Genomic DNA, 27169 nt, shown 5'->3' with positions numbered 1-27169 from the left:
TTCGGCTCAGGTCTTGATCTCAAGATTTGTGGGTTTGAGCCCCATCTCAGGCTCCGCGCTGACAGCACAGAGCCTGCTTAGGATGCTCTGTCTCCCTCTCCCTCTCTGCCCCTCTCCTGCTCGTGCTCTCTCTCTCTCTCTCTCTCACTCAAAATAAATAAATAAACTTTAAAAAAGTCAACAACAGTACAGCCTCTGAAGTTGTTTTCCTGAGAAACTCTCTGCCTGTTGCAAATCACGGTGCCTGTTGCTTCCAGGCTGGCCTCCAGTGATGCGTCACTGCCTTGCACGGGGCCGTCAGGTCCACTGCCAACCGCACGGCACATGAACTCCTCCGCCTGCGCTTCTGCGTGCGGTGTGGCCGCCTGCGCGCCTCCTCCCGCCTCTGCTCCTCCTGTGTACCTCGCCCATGAAGCTGTGAAAACTCTGGCAGCAGTGAACCCCGCCGTCAGGGCTCCCGCCTGGGGGGTTTCCGGCGAGGGCCTGCCGTGGGCGAGATGAGCAGGGACGTCCTCCCTAAGAAGTGAGATTTGAGACGAGATCTGAAGGACGGGAAAGGGTGGACCGCGGGAGGAGCAGGGGACACAAAAGCACAGGGACCCGAAACCTGGCCTTCCTGATGGAGAGCAGTGAGTGGGCTAGAGAGAGGTACATACAGGACACGCGTACACACGCACGCACACACGCACACACACGGCAGAGGAAAGAGTTTGCCTTCTAGTCCGGGTGTAGCATCAAGGGGCTTTCTTTTTTTTTTTTTTAGATACGTATTTATCTTGGGAGAGAGCGTGCACACGCGTGTGCATGAGCAGGGGAGGGGCAGAGAGAGGGAAGAGAGAGCCCCAAGTACGGTCCACACTCAGTGGCGCAGCCCAGACGCGGGGCTCAGTCCCACAAACCGTGAGTCCATGACCCTAGCTGAAATCGAAAGTCGGAGGCTTAACCGACTGAGCCACCCAGGTGCCCTCGGGGACTTTCTAAGCAGGGAGATATGATCTGTTTATACTCATAAAATCTCATTTGGGAGAGGGGACAAGGCGGAAACAAGGAGGCCCCGTGGGGGACAGGCTCTTGCCCTTGTCCCCACAAGATAGTAGCTTGGACCCGATTACATGTTTCTTAACCTCAGCAGTATTGACATTTGGGCCAGAACATTCTTTGCTGTGGGGGCTGCTCTATGCGCCGCAGGACGTTTAGAGCCATCCCTGGCCTCCGTCCACTGGAGGACAGCATTATGTGCTCCCCTCCAGTGTGACGGCCACATGCGTCTGCAGGTACTACCAGATGTCCCCTGGGGGCAGAGCCACCCCCGTGTTGTGAATCAGCGGGCTTGACCGGTGGCAGTGGAGATGGATTTAATGGACAGTACTTGGCAGTGAATGGGATGCAAAGCAGGGCGGGCGAGACCCAGTAATGCTTCCTACCTGTTTGGTCTGCAATCCAGGCAGACCTGTCACACTGCTTCAGACTCTGGACATCTGTCTTGCTTGCCTTTGTGTCTGTCCTTGGAAGTATCCAACCACCTGTGATGTCTCCCACCCTACGCCCTCCGCCTCCGCCTACCTCCCCTCCCGAAGGCCCAGCTTACATGCTGTATTTTGAAGTCTTCTCCCATCAGCCCACCGCTGGTGACCCTTTTTCCTGGGTCAGTACCAGTTCTCTGGATCGGTTTCCTGGATCAGTACCAGTTTCCTGTACCAATTTCCTGGATCAGTACCAGTTCCCTGGATCAGTTTCCTGGATCGTGCCACTCCTAGGCGCTTTCTGGCCCAGCGGCTCTATAAGCCCCCAGGACAGAAGGACCAGCATCTAATGGGAGGAGCAGCCTTAGTGGGTGCTTGCAGGATGCGGCTTTGCGTCTGCACCTCGCCACTTCCCTCGGTTCCCATGGGGGCTGCAGGATTCTCATCTCCCCCTGGCCACCCTCTAACCATGTTCTGGGCCCCAGAACCCGTCTGGAGCTTGTCACGGAATTGGGACTCCTAGTGTGTGTGTTACTGACACGTATCTGTCATCTCCCTGCCACATAGTGTCCCCGACAGCAGGAATGAGACCTTACGGACCTTTATCCCATGCTCTGCCTGGTGCACAGCACAGTGCCGACCAGGGACTAGGTATTCAGCAAGGGTTTGTTGGGTGAAGAAGGGAACACTGATTTTTTTTTACTCTTGAGTATAATGGAGTTAAAGGAAAATTAGCATTTTTCTGATAATGAGCACATAGAATGTTTAGAATCTGAAAAAAATTTTTTAATGAGCAAGGATTAGCCCAGTCGTTTGCGTCACTGATGAAACCGATGGGTTTGCGTGGAAGGGGCCGCCTTTGGGCACTGACAGTCCTGAGTCTGCATGGGTGACGCATCTGCTCTGTTTCTCTGTTGCAGCTCTCGTTGTCAGCACCACCTCAGCTGGATTTGCGCTGGCCCCAGGACCTTTTGACTTGCCCTGTTTCCTCCTCACTTTTGTGGGCACAGGCCTTGCATCCTGTGCTGCCAACTCCATCAACCAGGTCAGTCAGTCACTTTTCAGCGCGATTGTGGTGTTACCGCTTCCTCCTAGGCGGTGGTATCGTCACGCTTTTAAAAACAACTTCCCAAACCACGTATAGAGACGGAGAGGTCCCGAGAGCTTGTGACCCCACGTGTCGTACGTGGGTCTGGGGCTTACGGAGCCCGTCTGGCTCTTGTGCAGTGAACGGTTTTTGGGCGAGAGGGCAGGCATGCACCGGCTCCTAACGGCCAGGCACCCTTGGGTGGGAAGGGGTTTAGAGCGGTTTGCCCAGCATTCTGCTCTCTCCATTCCAGGCATGTTCCTCCGAGCTTATCATTGTCTGTGTTCTTCTTTCTTTGGTTTGATTTCTTTGCATGTGTTTATATATACAACGTGTTTTATATTTTATTTCTTTATTTTTTGGAGTTTGTTTTGATAGATACAGAGACAGCACAAGTGGGGCAGGGGCAGAGAGCGAGGGAGGGAGAGAGAGAATCCCAAGCAGGCTTCGCACCGTCATCACCGAGCCTGATGTGGGGCTGGAATTCATGAACCGTGAGATCGTGACCTGAACCGAAACCAAGAGTCGGATGCTTAACCGACTGAGCCACCCAGGCACCCTTGAATTTTATATTTTAGACAAGCGTATCCAGCTTCAAAAAAACAAAACAAAACAGTAATTCAGTATTCAGTAAACTTGGTGTAGAGAATCAGAATATATTTTAAAACATAATTAGCATATTATTTTTAATGCAGCATTTTGTCCCCGTTATTTTAAATATCAAAATATCTGAAATAGTTATTTCCTCCCCCCACCCCCAGTCTGGTCACTGTGGTGTGCGCCCCAGCATGCATCTCTTTCATCTGATACCAGAGTGAAGAAGTCTTGGCTGAAACGTAAGGAAGGTCGTTCTCATCCCCAGAACACCCAAGCGAAGTTGGCACAGTTCTAAAACAGGAAGTCACGTGACCAGTAGGAAAACAGCGTGGCTGAGCGGGTGTATAAGTCTGTATCCTGCAAAATACGGGAATTTTAACTTGAGAATGCCTCGGATCATTATGCTTTTATGACGTGTTACCAGCTGTTTGGGGAGGGATCAGTCTATTTCAAACTAGGTTTATTTTTTGTTGTTGTTACTTTTTTTAATGTGGAAATAGCCTCATGGGGCGGGCGGTCCAGATACTCCTGATGCTTTTCTGAAAGTGTCGTCCCGCCTGCAGACCACGGCCCGGCTCTTCCAAGCCGTTTGTCTGCTCCCGGCCCCCGCCGCCTGGCTAGCAGCATGATCATGGGGTCACCACGAGCATGTTTCTCATGGAATTTTGAATAGAAAGCAATTTAGGCAAAATGGATTTGTGTTGCTATTTTGAGTCTACATTTCAAAATATTCCTTAAATCGTGACTTCTGTTTAGTTATAAATCTAGGTCATAAGATGAAGCCAGGAATACGTTCCAGTTTTCAGGCTCCATTTTTCAGTTGAAGAGCTGCACGTATCCTTGAGATCCTAACCGCTGTCTCCTTTTTAAATAAAATTAAAAATGCAAGTGCAGACCCTCAGAAAATCTACAACAACTAGCTGCTAGGCATCAAATGGTTCTGAAATCCCAAAACAGTATGAAAAATACTTGAGTTGCCTTGAGTTTGAGCTGCCCGACTCCTCCTGTCCCCCTGCCCAAAAACAAAGGCGGTTCAAGAATTTATTATGGAAAAAATAAAAAAAGACTCGATTGTAGCAAGAAAATATCTGGAGGGCGAAAAAATAAATTTTTTACATTGAGGCAGAAGTTTCCAGAAACTGAACATAAACCAAAGTTTTAGAAACTTTAAATGAGTTTAGAGGGCTGCTTTGTTTTGTCGTCCATAGGGAAGTGAGCTAGACTCTGTCATTTCTAAACTACTGAGAAGAACCAGACTGTACACAGGGATCCTTTCTGGTTTTGTTTTGTTTTTTTAATTTTTTTTAGTGTTTTATTTATTTCTGAGAGAGAGAGAGAGATGGTGTGAGTAGGGGAGGGTCAGAAAGAGAGGGAGACACAGAATCCGAAGCAGGCTCCAGGCTCTGAGCTGTCAGCACAGAGCCCGACACGGGGCTCGAACCCACAAACCATGAGATCATGACCTGAGCCGAAGTCGGACGCTCAACTGACTGAGCCACCCAGATGCTTCCGCTAACCACTTTTCTACTCACTGACTTTCTAATATGCAGTGTTGGTGATGGCACTTTACACGGTGCCAAAGAGAAGCATAATAAGGTGATTTAAAACAAACACACAAAAGAACTCTGGGAAGAAATTTCCCTGTACTTAAATAACATACTTTCTTTGATTTTAATGGTTTAATTTTAAAAACTACGTATCTTTTAACACACAGTTTTAGTAATCTATCTAAAGGAATAGTTAAGGACGTGTTCAGTAATTTAGCTATAAGAATTTCAGCTCACCATTGTTTACATGGGCTGAAGACTGGAAATTCCTGAAATATCAACTAAGGAGAAACTGATTAAAGAAATCACAGTATATTTATAAACAGTCATGTTATCAGCAAATATTGACATAGGAAAGTGTTCACGGCATACTACTTAAAGGAGAAAATATATAGAAGCGAGATGTGTTATACATGTAAATCATTTCTGTGAGAAGTTTTATGGATGTGAAGATCGTGTGTATGTAAAACAAAAAAGTCTATAATAGTACACATCAAAATGTTAGCCGATGAGTCTACTTGGGAGGTGGGACATAAAAGCGCCACAGAGCCAGAGGTTTCCATTTATTCTCTGCCTTAACACTAAAGCACAGAGAGTCTGGCACCAGGGAAAGATAAAATAAAAAACATTACTGTTACTTGTGCTTATTTATATTTTCTCGCTCATCTGCAATGAGAAACATAATTTGCGTAACACATTTTTTAAAAATGCTGCTTTTACAAAGGATAACTCGGTGGGGAAACAGAATGTTGAAATGGCACTAATGTCCCCTACCTCACAGGGTAGTAAGTAAGGTTCAAATAGTAATTTATGGGGCACCAGGTGGCTCAGTCAGTTAAGCATCTGATTTTGGCTCAGGTCACGAGCTCTTGGTTGATGGGCTTGAGCCCCATGTCATGCTCTGTGCTGACAGCTTGAAGCCTGGAGCCTGTTTCAGATTCTGTGCCTCCCTCTCTCTTGGCCCATCCCCTGCTCGTGCTCTGTTTTTTCTCTCTCTCAAAAATAAACATTAAAAAAATAATAATTTGTGTACGGGTGCCTGGGTGGCTCAGTCTGTTAGGCGTCGACTCCTGCTTTTGGCTCAGGTCATGGTCTCACAGTTCCGTATATTCGAGCCCCATGTCAGGCTCTGCAGCGACACATTATAAATAAGTAAGCTTCAAAGGTAATCATAATAAAATAATAATTTATGTAAATATGCTTTGTAAGCTCCACAGCAGTGTACAAATGTCAACGGTTAGACCATATACATTCCAACTTAAACCAGTCTCATACATGCCTTGGCTGGTAGCCCCAATCTCATTAAGGACGCTTCCTCCACTTCACCATTTTTTTTTTTTATGTTTCATTTATTTCTGCGAGAGAGTGAGAGAGACCGCGTGACCAGGGGAGGTCAGAGAGTGAGGGAGACACAGAATCTGAATCAGGCTCCAGGCTCTGAGCTGTCAGCACAGAGCCCGACACAGGGCTCGATCCGTGAGATCATGACCTGAGCTGAAGTCAGCCGCTTAATCGACTGAGCCACCCAGGCACCCAATCTATTTCACCCTTTAAAAACAGTAAGAGACAGGGCACCTGGGTGGCTCAGTCGGTTAAGTGTCTGACCCTTGATTTGTGCTCAGGTCATGATCTCACGGTTTGTGGGTCCCAACCCTGTGTCAGGCTCTGCGCTCACGGTGTGAAGCCTGCTTCTCTCTCCCCTCCACAGCTCGTGTGTTCTCTCACTCTTTCTCTCCCTCTCTGAATGAATGAATAAATAAATAAATAAATACAAAAATGATTAGAGACGCATGCATTGCAGTTATAGAAACAGCACAGAAGCGGTTAAGAGAATGGGAGCCCATCCATTGGAGGAAAGACAGGTCACCAGGAGAGTGCATCCTGTGGCAGCGTACCTACTGACATCCGCTCTTTACCTCTATTTAAATAAAAAAATCATATCTTTGTAACAGAAGTGAAATAACCCAAATGCACTTCATTGTAACAATATCTACTGTGTCAAACACCCAATTACACTAATAATTTCCTGACAGTTCTTATTCAGTTTCTTAATTCTTTCCTCTTGGATGTATTCAGCTTTGCACTTCTGAGTCACTTGTTTCTCAAGATGCAATCAGTCAAAGCCATTCATCACGTTTTATCTTTCAGTTGCTACATTTTATGGACGGCTTTCATCCTTTGAAGGCATCCTTGCTTTAAGGCCTAGCTATGGTTTCAAATGAAGCATGTGTATATTTTACAAAACGTGGATGTAATTCCGTCTTACATTTTAATGTTAGTGGTTTCTCATATGTATATATCTCTTTATGCGCTAGTCATTACTTCATAAATCAGAAGCTGAAGTTCATTTCACTCCCTACAACAAATGTAGGAATTGTTTTCCAAAGCTGTACTTTTCCGACTTTCACAGAGAGATCACAGAAGTAGAGTACAAAGAAGAAACACTCAGAACTAAATTAATAACAGCTAAAAGAAGGATTTAAAAAATATGAAATGTTATTTGAATCCTTTTATAAACATGGACAGAAAGAAATTTTTTTCGCCCACAGAACTCTTATTAGAGGCTGAAAACTTTTATATATACCAACCACATATATGCATTCTTTAAGTTGAACGCCAGCTGCCCCCCCCCCCAAAAAAAGCAGTAAGCTCTTGCCTTTCACCAACAACTATTCCTTTTCTACCTGCTATTCCAAAACTCCGTTACAGCTTTGCTGCCTAGTGCTCTCCATTCTGCTTACACTAATTAAAAGCACTAATGAAAATGTTTTCACATTCCGTTGTTTTAATATTATGAGACTGCTTAGCAATACTAAAACTAAAATACTTCCCACATTATTTAGAAAACACTGAACATTGGGAAGCTTACAGATACCATAATAACAACGGGAATTCAGGGCGCCTGGGTGGTTAGGTCGGTTGAGTGTCCAACTTTGGCTCAGGTCTTGATCTCATGGCTGGTGAGTACGAGCCCCGAGTAGGGCTCTGTGCTGATAGCTCAGAGCCTGGAGGCTGCTTCAGATTCTGTGTCTCCCTCTCTCTCTGCCCCTCCCTCGCACACTCTCTTTCCCCAAATAAGTAAATAAATATTAAAAAAAATAAAAAGAAAGTCTGTGCCAGCCTTGTAGGTAACGCTAGGTGTGTCCTTTGAATTCAAGTTATTTTAATTACTTAGGAGGTGGAGTTGTTTTTTGGTTTGGGGAGGCATTTTTTTCACATTGGCCATTTGTTGTTTTCCAGGAAGTTTTGATGTGTGCAGGTTGCATTGTTAATTATTCACTCTTTGTCACGTAAGATTTGAATATTTTCTGCTGATTTCTCTTGAAGCGCTGCTGTTTCATATATTTGTGTTGGCAGATCTTGTAATTTTCAATGTAGGGTTTCTCAGCTTTGGCCCTCTTGACAGCATGGGGTGGATGCCTTGGCCGTGCAGGGCTGTCCCGTTCTGGATGGGTTGTCCCCCAGCACCTCTGGTCCTTACCCACGGGATGCTTTTAGGACCACACCCCGTAGTCATGACGACTGAAAATGTCTTCAGACATTGCCGAATGTTCCCTGAGGACCAAAATCGCCCCTGATTGAGAACCAGGGCTTTAATGGTTTCTACTCTTGCCTTCGCTCAGGTCGTTACCCAAGATCGTGGCTCCAGTTTCTGCCCCGGGCATTCGCTGGCTCACATTTCTTCCTGTGTAACCACCCACTGGCAGCTAGAGCAGCCATATGCCCTGGGTTATGTTTGTGTTCCTGGCATAATTATCAGTAATGCCTCTTTCTCACCCTCAAGTGTTCCATTCTGGACAAGAAATTATATGGGCTCTATTCATGGTCCACCGACGCCTTCAGTCCTTCACTGTGAAGGAGATGTGGTTAAACTACCTTTGTACCAAAAGATCTGGCCTTGGGTTCTGGCTTTTCTATTCACTCAGGTACTCACTGGACATGTACTGGTATCCTCACTGCAGCCCAGGTCATCTGGCTCACATTACCATTTCCGTAGTTACAGGTACGATCTACCGGCGGGCCTAACTGTGGTCTTGTGTGTACGCACAGAAAACAGCTTAGAGCCTTCTCCTCCATTATTACTCTGTTAGTAAGTTGCCCTAGTGTGTCGATGATTTTTTTTCGTGTTGGACCTCCTTCACTTTGGCAGTATCCCCGGCAGATACTGAGTACCACGGTTTCCAAAGCAGCTGGGCCTGTAAGTCAGCAGTGCAGTGATTAGAAATGTCTTCCTCACACCTGAGCCTGTGGGTCACAGTTCTCCTCTCTGGGAAACCTCAGTGTGACATCTTCTACGTGATGGCACTCTCAAGGTATCACTTTCTTTTTTTTTTTAATTTTTAATGTTTTATTTATTTCTAGGAGAGAGAGAGAGAGAGAGAGAGACAGTGTGAGCAGGGGAGGGTCAGAGAGAGAGAGTCCCAGACTCTGAAACAGGCTCCAGGCTCTGAGCTGGCAGTCAGCACAGAGCCCGACGCGGGGCTCGAACCCACGAACCGCGAGATCATGACCCGAGTGAAAGTCGGACGCTTAACCGACTAAGCCACCCGGGCGCCCCTCAAGGTATCACTTTCTAACTGCGGTGACAGCACCTGTGGTATCCACCTGGGTCTCTTCTCTCGAGATCTCTTACCTCGTTGAGACCAGCGCTTATAATCTACTTACAACGGACATCTAGCACCTCTTCCCACAAGCATATAGCAGCCCGTGTTGGGAATAAAGGAATATTTATGGGGGGAGCAGGGGAAAGTAGCAAGAAGTGTTAATAATAACAGTAATTGCAGCTAACACTTACTCCACACTTGCTATATGCCAGGTAACGTTCTGAGCATTTTACATTAGTTCATGTGTTTAACTCTGGGTTCATAGGATTTCCCCCCAAAAAAAAAGAAAGAAAGAAAGAAATTGGTTCTTTTGAAAGATCAAAATGAATTCATAACCTAGACTTAGCTCTAAGAACCACTGATGTTCTCGGAGACTTTATTTTGGAGAAAATTACAAGAAAGGCATAAAACAGTAGACTTTCAGATCTGAGCGGTAGGTTGTAATTAGAAAGTAAAGCTGATAAGGGTATGTTATCTTTAGGATCTAGGGGTATCTGAATGTTGAAGAATTTTTATGAAAGGAAATGAAAGAGATCAAGAGGTGTGAATGAAGCAAGGTCAAGAAGAGACGTGTTTTTTGTTTGATATTGACAGTACTTGAGAGGCTTTTCATGGCTGAAATAAGGTAAAAAGGAAGAGCTTTGGATAAAAAGCTCGGAATTATAGGGTGGGTAGGACAACAGAAAATTCACAGCCTTTTAAACTCTGAAAGGAGAAACAGATAAAGATTTTTCTGTTTTTCTCAGTGAATATGAGATTAATATCTAATGCATCTTTCTCCATTTTCCTTTTCTGTGATGTTCCTTTTGTTTTGACTATGCAGTCTGCCTGGAGCGATAGGAATTGACTTTCATCTGCCGTGTTGAATAAAAGTGGTTATTAGACGTAGAATCAGACTGATGTTAGCAAACATCAGTGATGTGATTCATAGAACATCATATGAGTAAGAAAAATCAATATGAGAAATGCACTTTGCCTCTGAATGTTGTGATTTGTTGGACTTTGATGTTTTAACCGATGGGCAACTTGCATGCATTCAGGGGCCTCTCAGGTCCATAACTTGTGGCTTATTCAGATGATTCACATTAGCTACTGCACTAGGTCAGATTTGCTGGGAGTCTTTGAATAGCATGTGGGAAAGGGTCTCCAGCTAAATATGTTTTTTATATAAGGCAAATGATGAGCATCACGGAACAATGTCAAAAAAAGAAAAACACATTTTGAATGCGGAGTCTCTTTTCCTGAATTTATATAACCCCACATAGTTCCTAAATTGCATTCGATCCCCCTCTCTGGAGCAATCTATCTGAGTAGAGTGAGTTTGGCATTGGCATTCGTAACCAGAATCACGCCACGTGAAGTTCTGCAGCAAATGCGGAGATGATGCTGATATGAACGTGTGCATGTAGATGGTGTTTTCTAATTTACATGCCACGTGAGCCAGTCGTTATTTAATTAATTCATTTATTTATTTTGCCTCTTACAACATCTCCGTGAGGTGGCATTTTTCCTGTGTTGTAGAAGAAGAACGAAGCCTAGCAATGCCGCTGATCACACATCTGAAAACGGTCAAGCAGAGCCTGTGGGCCATGGGCCCCGGGCCACTGCCGTTTCCTCTCACTCGACACATCCTAGTCCAGTCACCGCTTTGGAATAGGGTTATTCCTGTCAGTAGTAGTCTGCTTTCTACCGAGCAAACTGCTCACATCCTTGCCACAAAGTACTAGAGAAAGGTGTCCTCGCGGACATGGTAACAGAGCCATCTCTAATGAGAGCAGAGGACTTAAAGCTAAATGCACAATTAACCTTAGCTGTTGTTATTGTTACTGATATTAACGTGTGATCTGTTTTCAGCCCGTATGCTCCACACTTTCAGAATCTGATTACCTGTCTGCTCTCTCCAGTGAGGGTCTCCATATGGAGAATGAGACAGGAAAATGGGTTGTTTTTTAAAAAAAATTTTTTTAATGTTTTATTTATTTCTGAGAGAGAGAGAGAGAGAGAGAGACAGCATGAGCAGGGGAGGGTCAGAGAGAGACAGACACACAGAATCTGAAACAGGCTCCAGGCTCTGAGCTGCCTGTCAGCACAGAGCCCGATGCGGGGCTCGAACCCACCAACCGTGAGATCATGACCTGAGCCGAAGTCGGATGCTTGACCAACTGAGCCACCCAGGCGACCCATGGAAAATGTGTTTCTTTTCCTCGGTGTTCTAAGAGGCTTGAGCTATACTTGCAAACTAGTGTGTGTGTTTGTCTGTGTGTGTACATTTATTTTAAGTGTGTATTTACCTGTGTTTGACTTCTTCATTTTTGAGTTGTGTGGTCACTTAGGCTCGGCAGACAGATTCTCTACCCATTCTATAGGTTATTATGGAATTGTCTAGGCAGTTCTAGTAAATCTAAGAAATACTGGTAAAAAAAAAAGATTCATAAATCGAACAAGCAGATGTTTCACTGAGACTTAATGGAAGTAATGGAAATAATACCCATTTGGAGTTTTGGAGTAACGATTCTTGGCTTGTGTCTGTGGGTAGCATGTCACGGTTAAACCTGATTTGGGGGATCACAGAGGCTCATCCCTTCCTCGATGTCTCCATGTGGTTCCGGGGTAAAATCAAGCCGTTTCTTCCCAAGGGATTCCTTCCTTCTTCCCTCCCTCCCTTCCTTCCTTCCTTCCTTCCTTCTTCAGTCTTCAGTTATGTTTTGCCTTTCCCAATAGTTGGTTCTTCTGAATCCCATGAGCCTGTCTGTTTTCTGCTGGGAAGGGCGGGCACCCCTCCCCTCTGGTTAGGGGCTCTCCCGGCTGACTGAGGGCTGATGACATGGATTAGAAGCCGACTGTGTGGCCGGTCCCTGGGAGACTGTTTGTTGCCTCATCTCATACTCACTCCCTTAGCCTTCATGACAAACTGCTTTTAAGGTTTAATACAAGAAAAATCTTGATGCCTTGATATTTATACTTTAAACTTGGAGTCATTTGATGATTCTGAATCCCTGCTGAGCCCCCGGACACTGGAAAGAAAGTGGGACAGACTGCTACTCATGCCCTTTAATCCAGACCAACTTTGGAGAATTCTTGCTCTTTCTAGCTAGTAACGGAGCCCCAGACTGCTTTGGGCAAGTGATTAGATCTTTGAAAGTTATGTGTAAGTGATTAAGTAAATCCTAAAATTTCGCATTTTCATGACCACCCAGTTCTGTCTTACTGATTTTCTAAAAAGTTTCAGAAAATATTGTTTGGCAAGAAGAGGAAATTACTTACCTGTGTGATTAATCTTAAGGAAAATTTTGCTCTGGCATTTCCTTCAGATCCTGTGCCAGATTTCTTCCGGAAGCAGTGATCACGGAGGGAACAAAGAAATTCTAAAGGATCTGAATGATGGAATGTAGAGATAGGATGAAACAAAAGAGAAACTTTGGTAGTTAATAAGACTTATGTATACTTGTAATCTAGAGTGTCCTTATGCCTTAAACGATGTGGTGTAACCTTAAAATACCAAGATAATAATAGACGCTTAGCTTTTATTCCACCTGAAGCTCCTTTGGCACCAGAGATTTACCTGCCAGCTCATAAGAAGACTACCACTGAAATAAAAATCGCGTGTAACATCCTAAACTTCTCACTAATGTGTCTGACTAGAATTAATCTGGTATTGCTTTTGTCGAAAGCATGGCCAATGATCTAGAGAATGCCATTGTCCATACTGCTGTCATTAGGTGAACCGTAGGAGGATTTCCAGGGCCATGTGTCATTTCCACGGGTGTCACTACATGCATGAAGGTCCGTCCCCTAAAGTTGCATCTGTCCTCTCCCAATTAGATGTGATTGGGATTCCATATAAAATATCTTAAGACCAGATTCTTAGTTCTTATAAAAATATCCAGGGATCTGGGGCGCCTGGGTGGCTTAGTCGGTTAAGGGTCCGACATTCGCTTAGGTCATGATCTCGCGGTTCGTGGGTTCGAGCCCCGCGTCGGGCTCTGTCTGTGCTGACAGCTCGGAGCCTGGAGCCTGCTTCAGATTCTGTGTCTCCCTCTCTCTCTGACCCTCCCCTGCTCATGCTGTCTCTATCTCTCTCTCTCAAAAAAAAAAAAAAAATAAAAAAAAAATTTAGGGATCTGAAAAAAAATTTAAAAAAAAGAGGGGCGCCTGGGTGGCTCAGTCAGTTAAGCGTCCGGCTTCGGCTCAGGTCATGATCTCACGGTTTGTGGGTTCAAGCCCCGCATTGGGCTCTGTGCTGACAGCTCGGAGCCTGGAGCCTGCTTCAGATTCTGTGTCTCCCTCTCTCTCTGACCCTCCCCTGCTCATGCTGTCTCTATCTCTCTCTCTCAAAAAAAAAAAAAAAATTAAAAAAAAATATTCAGGGATCTGAAAATTGGGACATTAGTAAAGTCCCATTAGTATATGCTGAGCCAGTATCCCCTCCACGGTTTTCCCTTATTCTGGAGAGAGTGACTGGGTGAGTGGCAGAATAGCTTTATTTAGTAGGCATGCGATTGCCCTTGGACAATTAGGTAGTCCCTGATTCAAAGTCAGACATGTTTTCTCAGAAGAAGAACCACAGTTTATACATTTTTCAACAGATAGATCTTCAGCCATCCCAGATACCTCTGTCGTAAGTAAAGCAAGGTTCTATTTAAAAAAATGACCCCCTCACAAATACTTGGTGAACGTTCAGCCTTCAAGACTTTGCTTTAATGCCTTTGAACAACAGGAAAATGGGACTGAACGAGCTCTCACTTGCACAGAATTTTGTTTATTCTGCGCAGTTCAAGTTAAAATTATCGAGTCAGGGAGGCTGTTGAAATCTCCCCGATGTTTACCTACCTGTTGGAAGGAAATTTCGATTCCAGGAACCAGAAAGCAAGGTGTCATCAAAAGTAGTAGAAAGTGCTAATGTTACATGGTGGGCCCTTCTTGAAAGTTATTTTCAGAAAGGATCCTCACATATTTATTGATTACTTTTGCTAATGATAAAAGTTTTATCCCTGCTCTGAAGCAGCTGCCGGTCTGATAGAGGAAGACAGACCTAGGTAAGGACAATGAAGCAATATGTCGGTATTTTGGTGGAAATAGGCAATGCCTTCAAAACGCAAGTAAAAAGGCATGGGAAGGGGTCATTTCTGCCTGTAGAGGTCAGAAGGCTTCTCAGGAGTCTCAGAACGTCCGGTGGGTGTTTACCAGGTAGATGTGTATGAGAGGAACTTTCCAAGCCGACGGAACTTCATGAGTAAAGACACAGACATGTGAAATTTTGTGCATCAGAGACCATTTGGACACCTGCACACATTACCGTGCAGCAGAAACATAAGCCAGGGTAGGGAGGATTCTACGAGAGATTTGGCTCAAGGGGTTAGCTGGGCCTTGCCTGCCTTGCTAAATATCCACCCTTACCCTGTAAGCATTGGGTAACCGTCGGTAGCCGTGAATAAGGCCATAGCACAGCTTATGGCTTTCTATTACTCTAAGGAGAGTGAAGAAAATCCTGACTTTGACCTACAGATTCTGCACTGGGCCTCTCTCTTCTCCAGCCTCTCCTTCCACTGCCCACACCTTGGATCGCAGGATCTCAGCCGGAGCTCAGCTAAAGTGTCATCCAGTCAACAAACATTTCCTGAGCACCTGCTGTGTTCCAGGCAATGTGCTGGGCACACAGGTGGGTCACTTCTCTTGCTGTGTTTTGCGCAGAACAAGAGATGGGCAGTGACTACATTAATAAGAAAGTATCAGGCAGGGACAGTGCTATGTGGAAGGTAAAACCGGACATTACAGCCCTGTCAGCTCAGACTTCCTGAACCCCCCAACCTGACCAGCTCTTCCCCACAAGCCACACCCCGCAGCTTTCCTTCAGTGCCTTGTGCGACATTCTAGTGACTGATTGTAAGCTCAGTGAGGGCAGGGACCCCATTTGTTTATCCATAGATCATGGCCTGGCACAGGGGAGCTGCTGAGAGGCCAGTAGGCCAATGGTCGAGGAGAGGCTCAGCGGCCGGACTGCCTGGGTGCGGGCTCCATTTCTGTCCTTCTCAGTCCTGTGGCTTTGGGCACTTATTTATTCTGCCCCGACAGATGAAGTTATTGAGAAAATGAAATGGTGTATTCAGTTCTTAGAGAAGGGCCTCGGTACTTGGTAGGCATGCGATTAATGTTAACTCTTACTGCTGTTTATTAATATACATGTATTGAATGAGGAACGGAGGTGGGAAGATTTCTTTCTATGAAAGTTGGCTTAGCCATTCTGTGAACCGAAGCTGGGGGCAGACCAATTCAGATAACGTGTGGTTAAGATCATGAGAGCCAGAGGGGTGTCCTCCGGAAGGATGCTGGCTGGGAAGGGCCCGGTCCTTAATCAGATGGCCTACTGAGGAAAAGACAGGAATATACAACGCCTTGTTGGTTTCTGACATGGCAGCCTGCCGTCCAGCAAGGTAGGGAATCCGGAAGAAGGAGTGAGTCTTGGCAGCGGGATAATTCAGCTTGGATTTTTTTTTGAGGGGCGGGGGAGTGCATCGTGGGCTTGGTGTGCTTTTGGTGGGAGATGAGTAGAGCCATCAGCGGGACCAAGAGGATGTGGGCGTGGGATGGCGATAGTAGCAGGAGCCTTGGGGGCTGGTCCCGTAAAGCTGCTGGTGGGCTGGCCCGGGAGAATGAATGGCTGTGGAGCTTGCAGGCAGCGATGCAGACTCGAGGGCAGGAGAGAGGTTGGGACCCAGGGAACAGCAACAGTGTTGACATTTTTGGTGTTTTCTGTGATGGGAGAACAAAGACATCGGACATTTGGATAATGGAACGAAGGTTCCAGCACAGGAGTACGAGTGCATCAGCCTGGAATAAACCTGCGTCCTTGCTCCTGGGCCATCGGCTCCGCCACTCCTCTTCTCCCTCCCTCCTGCACCCTTGCTCTCTGCGCACACGCTGTGCTTGCTTCCTTCGCGCTCCCCAGCCCGTCGAGAACTCTCCTGCCCCACAGTATTGCCAGTCCCCGTGCCCTCTGCCTGGTCATTCATAAAGGGCAGAGGCTTTGGGGCGCCCAGGTGGTTCAGTCAGTTAAACGTCCGACTTCTGCTCAGGTCATGATCTCACAATTCGTGAGTTTGAGCCCTGCGTCGGGCTCTGTGCTGACAGCTCAGAGCCTGGAGCCTGCTTCAGATTCTCTCTCTCTCTCTCTCTCTCTCTCTCTCTCTCTCTCTGTCGCATCACCTCCTTTGAAAGGTGGGGCACACTGACGCCCTCTGCACCCCCGGCCCCCTCCTCTGGCATCTTCCTTCTGGGAGAACTAGGCATCCGTCACACAGTCACACTGATACAACGGCGCCAAGTGGTGTGGCATTCGGGCACACGGAGGGGCCGTCTCTCCCAGAGGAAGAGTCGGTGGAGGGAAGTGGGGAGGGGGGGGCGGGACCAAAGCGGAGACCTGTGCTCGGCCCCCTTGGCTCACTCCCTTTCCTGGGGTGGGAGGTGGGGACGGAGTCCCCTGCGCCCCGATCTAGGCAGGCTTCTCCCCCGCCCACACCCCCTGCCTCACGCTACTTCTTTCCTAGAACTGCAGTTGTGCCTGTTGGGAAAGTCTTGCTGGAAGGTGGTTATAGGCAAGCCTTAGAAATGAGATTGGTTTTAAAGCTGGTCCCTGGTCACAAGGAAGGCGCCTCGTTACCCACAGTGATGTCGTCCATTTCTGGAGACAGAGTCTCTTGGGTCTCTTCCTCACACGTTGTCCTTGCTGCTTCAGGGTTGCGTGGTGGCCTCGATGAACATAGAGTGCCCGACCCAGGGAGCAGCTGCTATGAGTGGCCTAGATAAATTCAGGCCCCGTGTTGCCAGACCTCCGGTTTTTCGTTACGGGCCTAGACACTTGGCTTTTCATGTGGCATTTCCTGAGTTTTAAGTGTTAAGTATTGGACCAATTTGTTGTTTGTTCGGTCAAGCTTTTTGAAATCCTGTGCAAACCAAACCAAACTTGCCAGTGGGTGGAATTTGCCTTGAGGAACACCCCCCCCCCCCCCCCCCCCCCCCCCCCCCCTACACTGGTTCTGGCCTTTGAAATAGGATATATAATTTATATATCATCATTGACCAACATTTTTTTTAAAAAAAGATCTTCCTTCTGAAAATAAAATTATTATTTTTTTTTTAATGTTTATTTTTGACAGAGAGGGAGAGAGAGAGCATGTGTGCACAAGAGGGGAAGGGGCATAGAGAGAGGGAGACACAGAATCAGAAGCAGGCTCCAGGCTCCGAGCTGCCAGCACAGAGCCCGGGCTCGAACCCACGAACCGCGAGATCATGACCTGAGCTAAAGTTGGTCACTTAACTGACTGAGCCACCCAGGCGGCCCTGAAAATAGAACTCTTAATGACCAAATAGTGAAAGGTAGTTTTCTCTCCTCATTTTCACCATGCCAAGAAGTGAAGCCCAGAATATCTCAGTAGTCTACTTAGAATGAAGCCTGGATGCTGAGTTGTACTTCGTGGATTAAGCTGGTGGCTCTCCAGCTATTCTGTAGAAGAGTTCATTATTTTTAAATTAGAAAAGGTGGGAGAATGGTACTGCTCTAGCATCCAAAAGGTAAAGTCAAGGAAGGCCAAATAAAAATTGCTTCAAGAAACACCTGGAAATTTCAAATGTGTTTACAATTATTTCTCCACTGATGGCGTTATGTTTCAGAAAGTGCCGTTAATTGTAATAGAGTAACACACGGCTCTTTGTGAAATTTAAGTCCATTGAATATCAGTACCTTCAAAGACAATAAAAATTCCAGCCCGCATTTATCTATTCCCCTGTGAGGAGTTACTACAATGTGTATTGTATCATTCCATGCGAAATTCTTTGGCTTAATCGTCTCTCATTTATTTGCAGTTGTCTGAGGTCAGCTTTCCATTTTGCAGTTGTCAAACAGCTGTCAAATTAAGAGACCAGATCCTCAAGTTCATTTACATTTCGTGCCATTCCATATTAGTACATTTCTTGGCTTAAGAATTTCAGTAGTTACCCACATTTCTTAATCCTCCTTTCCCTCATCAGCTCATTGCCCCCCCCACGAATGTCTACACACACGTTAAGTACAATATTCTAAATATTTTTATTCTTTTCCAAGCATCATTTTAAAAAAAATCACGTGAACTTCAACAACAATAAAAAAATCACTTCAATTAGACAGCCAATTAATTTCACTGCTCTTTTTGCAAGAAGAGAAAATCAAATCAGTGTAAACTTGTCACCCGGTTTTCATTGTCATACATGTTTTCATCCTTACTTTTATCACTTGCATCAAGCTGAAATCTAAATAGCAATTGACTGTAGAATTCTTAATTTGCTTTCTAAATGTCTGTATAAGGTAATGTAATAGTAAAGAATTCAGCATTCATTTTTAATACTTCAGTGATCAAAGCCATACTTCTGGATATGCCACCGATGTTTCACTACAAAGTATCTCACATTGCCAGCGGGTGACATTGACACCGTACTCTTCTACAAAAGGTATAAAAAGATAAACTGAGTCATCTTCGAATCTTTTAGAGTGTATTTGAGCAAAACTAGATTTGAATTGGGCAGCGCCAAATCGGAAGTGATGAGGAGAGACTTCTACAGAGAAGATGAGGAAGGAAACAAAGCGGGGGAAGTATTTGATTGGCCATAGCTTAAGCGGTTGCCTTATTTGGAAAAGTTGGCCGTTTGCGATTGGTTGTCCTTGGGTTTCAGTTTCTTAACCCTGAGGCTTTATAGGTTTGGGATTTGGTTTACTTATGGCCTAGTTGCTAAGGTATTAGAATCGCCTCAGTGTAATGACCTCCTTGTTTAATTAGCTTAACGGAGGACTAGTCTGGCATATTTGAAGAGTACTGTGGAGTTTAGCGTTTGAGTGAAAGAACTAGTCGTATACAGTTCTTAGTTGTTAGATAGAAAACATCTACAGTGGATATTCTGAAGTATGGTTATTAGGTCAGTGAGTGGTAGCACAAAAACATTCCCATGTTAGTTATATTTGACCTTCTGTAGTAAGGTCATTTACACCAATATTTGTTTAGGACTTGTTTTCCATAAACTTGTGTGTTAGGGCTTAACCTTTTTTGGATTTTGACACATTCTCCACTGATCTTGTAACTCCTTGTATATTTCTCTGTTGGACCATTTATTAAATAGCATGTTTCATTTTTACATCTGAATGTTCAACTGGCCTCTGAGCCCCTCTTTGGCTAAAAGGGCGTATTTTATTTATTTTAATCCCTGGCTCTCAATGAATGGCTGCCGAGTAAATTAATGAGAAAGTGAGTCAGCACATGAGAAACCAAGTTCAGCGTGGTTAAAGGAGCCTAAATAAACATTGTTACTCTGTTCCTCATTCCAACTTCATGGAAGCTATTATTTAAAAACGAAATTACATTTTACAATTGTGGTAAGAAGGAAGATAATCCTATTATTTGTACAATTTTCCTGGAAATTTATTTGTCATTTTTGAAAGGATTAGCATTGAGAATATAATAAAACAAGTTAAACTGAAATTGAGTAGTGCTAGGGGAGCAGATAAATTCAAGCTACAGTGAAGGAGAGTGTAGAAGTTATCTGTGACAGCAAAGCTGGTTATTGTACACAATACTAAATGAAACTGTGTATTAGTTTTATCTCCTTTATCATTTGAAGGTTTTTAAGGGGCTTCTGGGTGTCAGTTGGTTTAGGGTCCAACTTCAGCTCAGGTCATGATCTCACGGTTTTTGAGTTCGAGCCCAGTGTCGGGCTCTGTGCTGACAGCTCAGAGCCTGGAGCCTGCTTCAGATTCTGTGCCTCCCTCTCTCTTTCTCTCTCCACCCCTCACCTGCTTTCCCCCACCCCTCAAAAATAAATATTTTAAAAAATGGAAAGTTTTTAAAAACGTTTTTCATTGGTATCCGAAAGTCATTTGGAGGTATCACTAGGAGTGAGTTCCTCTGTTATTGTAACCAATAGCTGTCAAAGAGCACATGCTCCAACCATACATACATTTCCTCATCAGAAAGACGAAACACTTAGGCGGGAGATGGAGAAACCTAGACTCTCCCTGTATCCTGCCTACTCATCTACAACTCCTCTGGGAGTTCTGCAAGGTAACAGAAACGTAACTTCTAAAACCAAACTTCTGATCTTTCACCTCAACCTGCTCTGCTTGCCTGTCTCAGCCACGGTTCAATCGACCCCCTTGTGACAATTCCCTGGGGGCAAAGACTGGAATCTCTCATGGCCCCCAGCATTCCCCTCCCTCCGTCCCCGCCAACAGCCTTATGATCATAGTGCACGAAATAGGAGCATTTACTGGTCATTTGTATTTTCTTATTTAATTGCCACGATTGTTATTGTGTCCTTTGTCTGTTTTAACACGAAGATATTTTCTTTTTAAATGATATGTAAGAGCTTTATGGGTGTCAACTGATTTGTTGCAAATATTTTTCCTAGCCTGTCCCTGCCATGCACTGTAATTATGTTTATGTTGTTTTGGAATACAGCGGGCCCTTGAACAACACGGGTTTGAACTGTGCGGGTCCACTTACTCGTGGGTTGTTTTTTGTTTTCAATATATATAGTACAGAACTGGAAATGTATCTTCTCTACCTTCTGATTTTCTTAGTAACATTTTCTTTCCTCCGGCTTTATTATAAGAATATAGTATATAATACCTATAACATAACAAAATATGTGTTAATCGGCTCTTTATGTTATGGGGAAGGCTTCCGGTCAAGAGTAGGCAGTCAGTAGTAGTTAAGCTTCTGGGGTGTCAAAAGTTGAAGGTGGATTTTGGGCTGTGCTGGGGGCCAGCGCCCCCACCTACTGTGTTGTTCAAGCCTGTATATTCAAGCCTTACCTTCGTAAATATTCAAATCTGTCATTTGATAATGGCTTCTTCCTTGAGAAGAGTTGTTACAAAGACCTTCTATCTTACTTAGCATGTGGATTCTTTTCCAGAACAGGTTGTTGAGTGGTGATTTAACTTGCTTCGGTTTTAAATTGTCAGCGTATCATCCTGGGATTATTTTTAAATGCCACTCTTACAATAGCTCCGTTGGTTTGTATATACTCCAGATAGATTTCTGTTTACCTAATCTCTTCTGTTTCTGGAACCAGCCCCTTTTAAGTAGTGCATCTCTACTACCTACTTTAACATCTGAGAGAGCAAGGCTTGCACCAGTGCATTTCCTTTTCGAGACTTGGGGTGCTTCTCATCAGTTTATTATTTCAGATAAATCATTGTCTTGAAGTCCTTAAAAAAATGGGACTTTAATAGAACTATGTTGTAGCTATAAATCCGAGATATCTTTGTGCTATTTAGTCTTCTTATCCAAAAGCATTTCTGAGATTTTGAGACCGTTTGCTAACACTTGGGGACAGAAAGGTGCTAGTAGAACACGAGACAGCTACTAATCAGTCTGAAGATGAATTCCAGTTTTAGGAATGTTAAAACGTAAGGGAGAAACATATAAGAATCCAAGAAATATGCTCAGTCTGTCCTGTTTGCTCACACTATATATTTTAGTAAAATGCAATTGGCTAAAATTTAGAGCCTGTACTTGTTTTAGAGTGTGCATTCCTAAGTTTTCTTAGCTCTTAAATTTTTAGTTGCTTTAACATCGTTTCATTTGTCAGCCGTTTTCTTTTTCAGTGTGTCTGCGTTCAGGCAGCTCCCTTCCCCCCCGCCCCCCCCCCCACAAGTGTGTGGTCATATCTTCCCTTAGCTCTTTTTTTGTGGACTGGAGAGTAAAAAGCCAGTGCTCTCCAGAATTTACTTATATTTTTCCCCAATAGGATTGTTTCTAAACTTTCGTATTCTGCTGCTTCTCAGTACCGTTTGCCACTTTTTCTGTTGGGACGTTTGACAGCCCCACTGTGGTCATTCCCCGTGGATTCGCCCTTGAACTCAGAGAGTCATATCGGGCCATGGCATCAGCTCACGTGCAGAACATGCCTCGTCCATGTGAAGCCGCAGCCCTTTATGCGCCTGTGGTTTGCCACAGACACGTTCCTCCCACCTGACATTACAGACTGTGCCTCTGCCCCGGAGTGACTTATTTCCTGGTCCCACCTCCTCTTGTTCTGTAGAAGTTAGCGATTTTTGCCTTTTTGGAAGCATCTAGCTCATGTATTCCACTCATGTTCCACTATTCTGTCGTCAGATGAGCGTCTGTTATGTACACCAGTCACTAGGCAACAGGGCTCACAGCGGGAAGCAAGGACCAGACGTGATCCTTCCTCTTGGTGCACCTAACGCCTCATGGGGAGGAGGAGGCAGGCAGAAATTACATAATTGCAGACTTCGTTTGAAGATTATAAGATACTTTAGTGAGGGCTGTAAACGAGAGGTACCTGGTACTATGTGAGCTTGTAATACTTTCTGAAATGATGCTGAGGTGAGTTGAGTTTACTGGGCAAATAAGGGAGGAAGAGCTTTAGAACACTGAGAGTGCTGTCACCGTACGGAGGTCGGGAAGGGGGTAAAATGAGGCTGTGTATGGTCTGGTCTTAGGACTGACGTCGAGTTGTTCGTTTATTGATTGATTGACTGAAGAGCATTTGTAAGCCATTGTCATGTTTCAGTAGAGAGACAGAACCGATTTGTGATCTGATTTGTGGTTTGAGCCAGAATAGATAGAGAACAGCCAAGAGGCTTTGCCATGCTCTAGGCCAGAGATGGTGATGGCTTACAGCAGGGTGATGCCGGAGGGGGTAAAATTGAAGAGCTAAAAGAGACAGCACTTACTGATTGATGAGCAGTGGAGAGAAAAAGGACAGAAGTTGTCAAGGATGACCCCTTGGGGGCGAGGGGAGTGGTACATAGCTTTTAAAATCAAGTGGATGGTGCTCTCTCATTCGCTGCTCAAAAAGGACCTAGATTTGCTGGCAGGACTGGGAGTTCAGTTTGGAAATTGTTGAGTTTGAGGTGCTTTCAGTATGGCCAAGAGGAAATGTCAAGTAGACAGGAGGGTATATGGATCTGGAAGTCAGAACAGAGGGATGTGATGCAGATAGAAATTTGAGAGTCATCTGCAGAGAGGTGATAATTGTAGCTGTGGACACAAATGAGGCTAAATGGCTTAGGACTAGCCCCAAGGAGCCTCACTATTCAGTGGCATGTGGAAGAGCATGACCTTGCAGAGGACACTAAGGAGAAAGAGAAGAAGAAAACCAGGGTATCGCAGAGGCAGAGGGGCATAATGAAGAAGGAGGGAGAGGCCAGTAGTGTAGAATTCTGCCAGGAGGTTATGTGCGCTGGAGACTGAGTCTCTTGGAGATGGTGATGAGGACATCGTTGGTTTGGGTATCTGCTGGATGGGGAGGCCACAGGCCCACCGTGAGGCCGAATTCCAGAAGATGCCGTGCACATGGGATAAAAGTGAGTGGTACTTTAAGGAGTTGTGCGGGAGAGAAGTCAGAGGAAGCCAGGTTGGAAAGACGAGTAGAGGATGATAAAGTGGCCGCCATGTCATCCCTGTGGTGGAGGGAGGGGTGGAGTCCCAGCAAAATGGAGCTCAAAGCCATGAGTAGATACGCCAGCCCCGTGAACCAGGCTGCCTTCCCCCACCCACATGGTGCTGTTGGCCACTGGCATATTCTTTACTGCCTGGTTCTTCACCTGTGAGATTACCTCTTGGTGGAGGTATTTATAGAGAGCCCCTCATCTCCTCGATGGCCTTGCTCTTCGTGGAGCCCACTTCCTGCTGCTCTTCATTGGCATCTACGTATGAGCTCCCAAGGGTACCAACCAGGTGGCTGCCCTGAATTCCTACTCATTGATTAAAAAAAATTTTTTTTTTTAACTAGTGCTGGGAGTGTCCCCACCTGCTGTTCACAATAAAGGCAAATGTGTGACCAGGGGAAAAAAAAAAAAGGATGACATGGAAGTAGGGAACGTGGGACATTTCACACGAAAATGGTAAGTGAAACTCAGTATAGTGTTCCCCAGGCTTATCCAGGCTGGGGGACAAGAAGCTCAGATCCTAAGAAGTACAGAAGTTACGGTGAACCTGGATAGATCTCTGTAACACTCAGTCTTCCCATTCAGGCATTGGTGATGTTTCCTTTTCCACTGTCTTCCGTACCATTAATGTCTTTTCTTGACAGTTTCATATGCCTGTCTGTCTTTCTGTAGTCTGCCAAATGTATCACACTCGCTGTGCCCATGACTGGCTTAGTTTCCTTCACGGTGGAATTTGTTCCTTCATATTGCTAGTGCCGACTTTAATTCTGTAATCACGGTCTTAACATTATTTGTTCATATCTTCCAGCTCTCTTTTTATACTGTGTCTGCCTCAGCCAACTGTTATTTCAGCTCACCTTTGATTTTGTGCCTTATGATCTGAATTCTAGTGTGACTAGGAAGTAAACACCCATTAAAAATTTTTTTTGTATATTTATTCCCAGGTACTTTCTAAGAATCATAATGAGGAAAAAAATAATAATTTGCAAAACTTAAACCAGAAGCAAGGTTAATGGTTAGAGATGCATATTTTAATATTCTGCACTGTTGCCATAGTGGCTACAGCTCAGCCACTCAAGCTTTAAGCAATCCAGTAATCAACATAAAAGTGAAAATAATCATCTTCCAACAGTTGCCGCGTCCTGATAGAGATGCTAAATAGCACAACGGTTAAGAACACAGGTACGAGTCATGACCGTTAATAGGTGTGTGACATGCGGCAAATTAGTTAACCTTTCTGTGTTTTGAGTTCTTTATCCCTAAAACGGAGACAGTAATAATAGTACTTTCCTGTATCGTGTGCTGTCATTGGAGACCAGTAAATAGAACATTATTTCTACTATTACAATCCAGTGGGATGTGAGGTGTATCACAGGAAATAAATAAGAGAAATAAAGTGATATAGGATATCATAAAAGAAAGATGATCTCTGACTTGTACAGTGGAAAGAGTAAGGGAAGGCTTCCAGAGGAGAGGGTGCATTTTAGTTCGAAGATGAGAAGGTGGTTCCAGTCAGAAGAAACAGGCTGAGCCAAAACAGGGGAGCTGGAAAGCACACATCCCAAAGACGCATGTATATGGTATGGAAGGACCTAGAATGTCAGATTGCAGAAAGGAAGTCATTGGCTAGAAGACTGGAGCCATGTTGTTGAGAGTCAGAATTGCCTGGTAAGAGTTCAGATTTAATTCAGTAGTGGGGCGCCAGGCTGGCTCAGTTGGTTAAGCATCTCACTTTGGTTCAAGGCATGTTCTCACAGTTCATGGGTTCGAGCCCCGCGTCGGGTGCTCTGTGCTGACAGCTCAGAGCCTGGAGCCTGCTTCAGATTCTGTGTCTCCCTCTCTCTCTGCCCCTCTCCCACTCATACTCTGTCTCTCTCTGCCTCTCAAAAATAAATAAACGTTTAAAAAAATTTTAATTCGGTAGGAAACAAAGAGCCATCGACACAGGAAAAGCCTGGAATCATGTTGACCAATTAGGGTGTGACCACAGCCTCAGCAAGTATAGGCAACATGAACTCGGAAACGATAGTGATAAGGAAGAGGAACTGAATTTGAGGGGAAAATAAGGGGACTGGGGGCCCTTCCTTCTGTGAAAAGTTAATCTACTTGAGCTTTGACTCCATTATGATGCAAATGCACGTGTTGGCTTGGGTGCCAGCTTCCATTTTGTGATCCATTCCCTCTTAAAAACATGTCAGGCCGCAAAACCCTTCAAAGTGCCCTCGAAGTCTTCCAGTCACTGTCAACCCACGGAAGTGACGGGAAGTCACCGTGAGACCTGTTAGACCATCTATGGTCTTTCCAAATCCATGCTAGCCTACTTTTTTCATAGTTTATCATAGCTTCTTTGGCTCAATTTATCCGGCCCTTGGGCTCTCTCTGCCTTGACTCTGACTAACTCACCTGATGTCTAACCGCGTGGGACCAGACCTTCACTCCAAATGGCTCTATTCTGAGTCTTACCTGCCTTCCACCATCAGTCGATCTGTGGCTCTCACCTGCTCCTGTGATGTTTTCTGCCTGGTATCTTAAGGCTTGTCCGTGCTCTCTGTTCTGACCCCTCACTCTGGTCTGAGATTTTTCTAGCTCAGTGCAGGGCTGACTGGACCCTTGGTTGGTGGCAGTGACTGTTGAGATCGTCTGAGGAAGCAAAACGCCCTAGGACCAAAGAAGGATGGCCTGCCCTTCGGCAAGTGGTGCTGTAACCTCTCAGACTTGTCACAAGATGCACCACACTGTACCTTCGTCGTCACAGAAGCCCCGGTGCTGGACATTGGTACTGGACTGATCCATTGGCCAGAATACTGTTGCTTCAGGAAACCACGTTAAATTAATTTCTTTCACAATTGTGCATCTGTCAGAAACCGGTCAAGTTTTGCCTGCACCCAAAGGAACCAAGCTGATGTTCCCAGGGCTTGCCTTTGGGGGGTTGCCTCCACATGGGGTCTTCCCAGTTCAAAAAGTGCTTGACAGCAGACACCACGCACCAAACAACCCCAGGATGTGGAGAGAAGAGTAGGAGTGAGACCATTACTATAAAGCCTCCATTTCTAGAGCGCTCTACAGTTTACAAAGCTGTTGCATGTGGCAGGTCTTGGGTCTTCCCTGCAACTCATTGACGTATGTGCGGTCACTGGCCGAGGACATTAGGAAACCAAGGCTCAGAGTTCAAGTCCCTCGTCCTCTACACTTGTGATCTGGGGAAGTGATCGCTGCAGCATTTTTCTTTAAGCTGAAGATTCACTGTCTGCCCTAATGAATCCGGATCTCCAAATCATAAATCTCTCGTCAGCAGCATTAACTCAATAATGCTCTTAAGATTATATGAATAGAATGGACTCGCAGAGGCAGTGCGATTGCTGCATGAGCCATGAAAATGAAAACTTTTGTAAGATGTTGAGATTCCCCCTCCCCCGCCACCATGGATTAAG

General features: G+C 45.1%; 1 protein-coding gene across 1 annotated transcript in view; it reads left to right on the top strand.

The window, feature by feature from the left end:
• The window catches only part of LOC120228746 (protoheme IX farnesyltransferase, mitochondrial), a 127139-nt gene that overhangs the window by 31245 nt on the left and 68725 nt on the right, over positions 1-27169 (top strand). Inside the window, exon 4 of the mRNA XM_039227320.1 lies at positions 2384-2508. Coding sequence (XP_039083251.1) covers positions 2384-2508 — 125 coding nt within the window. The remainder of the gene's footprint in view (positions 1-2383; positions 2509-27169) is intronic.

Source organism: Hyaena hyaena, unplaced genomic scaffold (genome assembly GCF_003009895.1).
Source record: "Hyaena hyaena isolate Hyena2069 unplaced genomic scaffold, ASM300989v1 scaffold_27, whole genome shotgun sequence".
NCBI classification, from domain to species: domain Eukaryota; kingdom Metazoa; phylum Chordata; class Mammalia; order Carnivora; family Hyaenidae; genus Hyaena; species Hyaena hyaena.
This window is presented reverse-complemented; position numbering and strand designations above follow the sequence as displayed.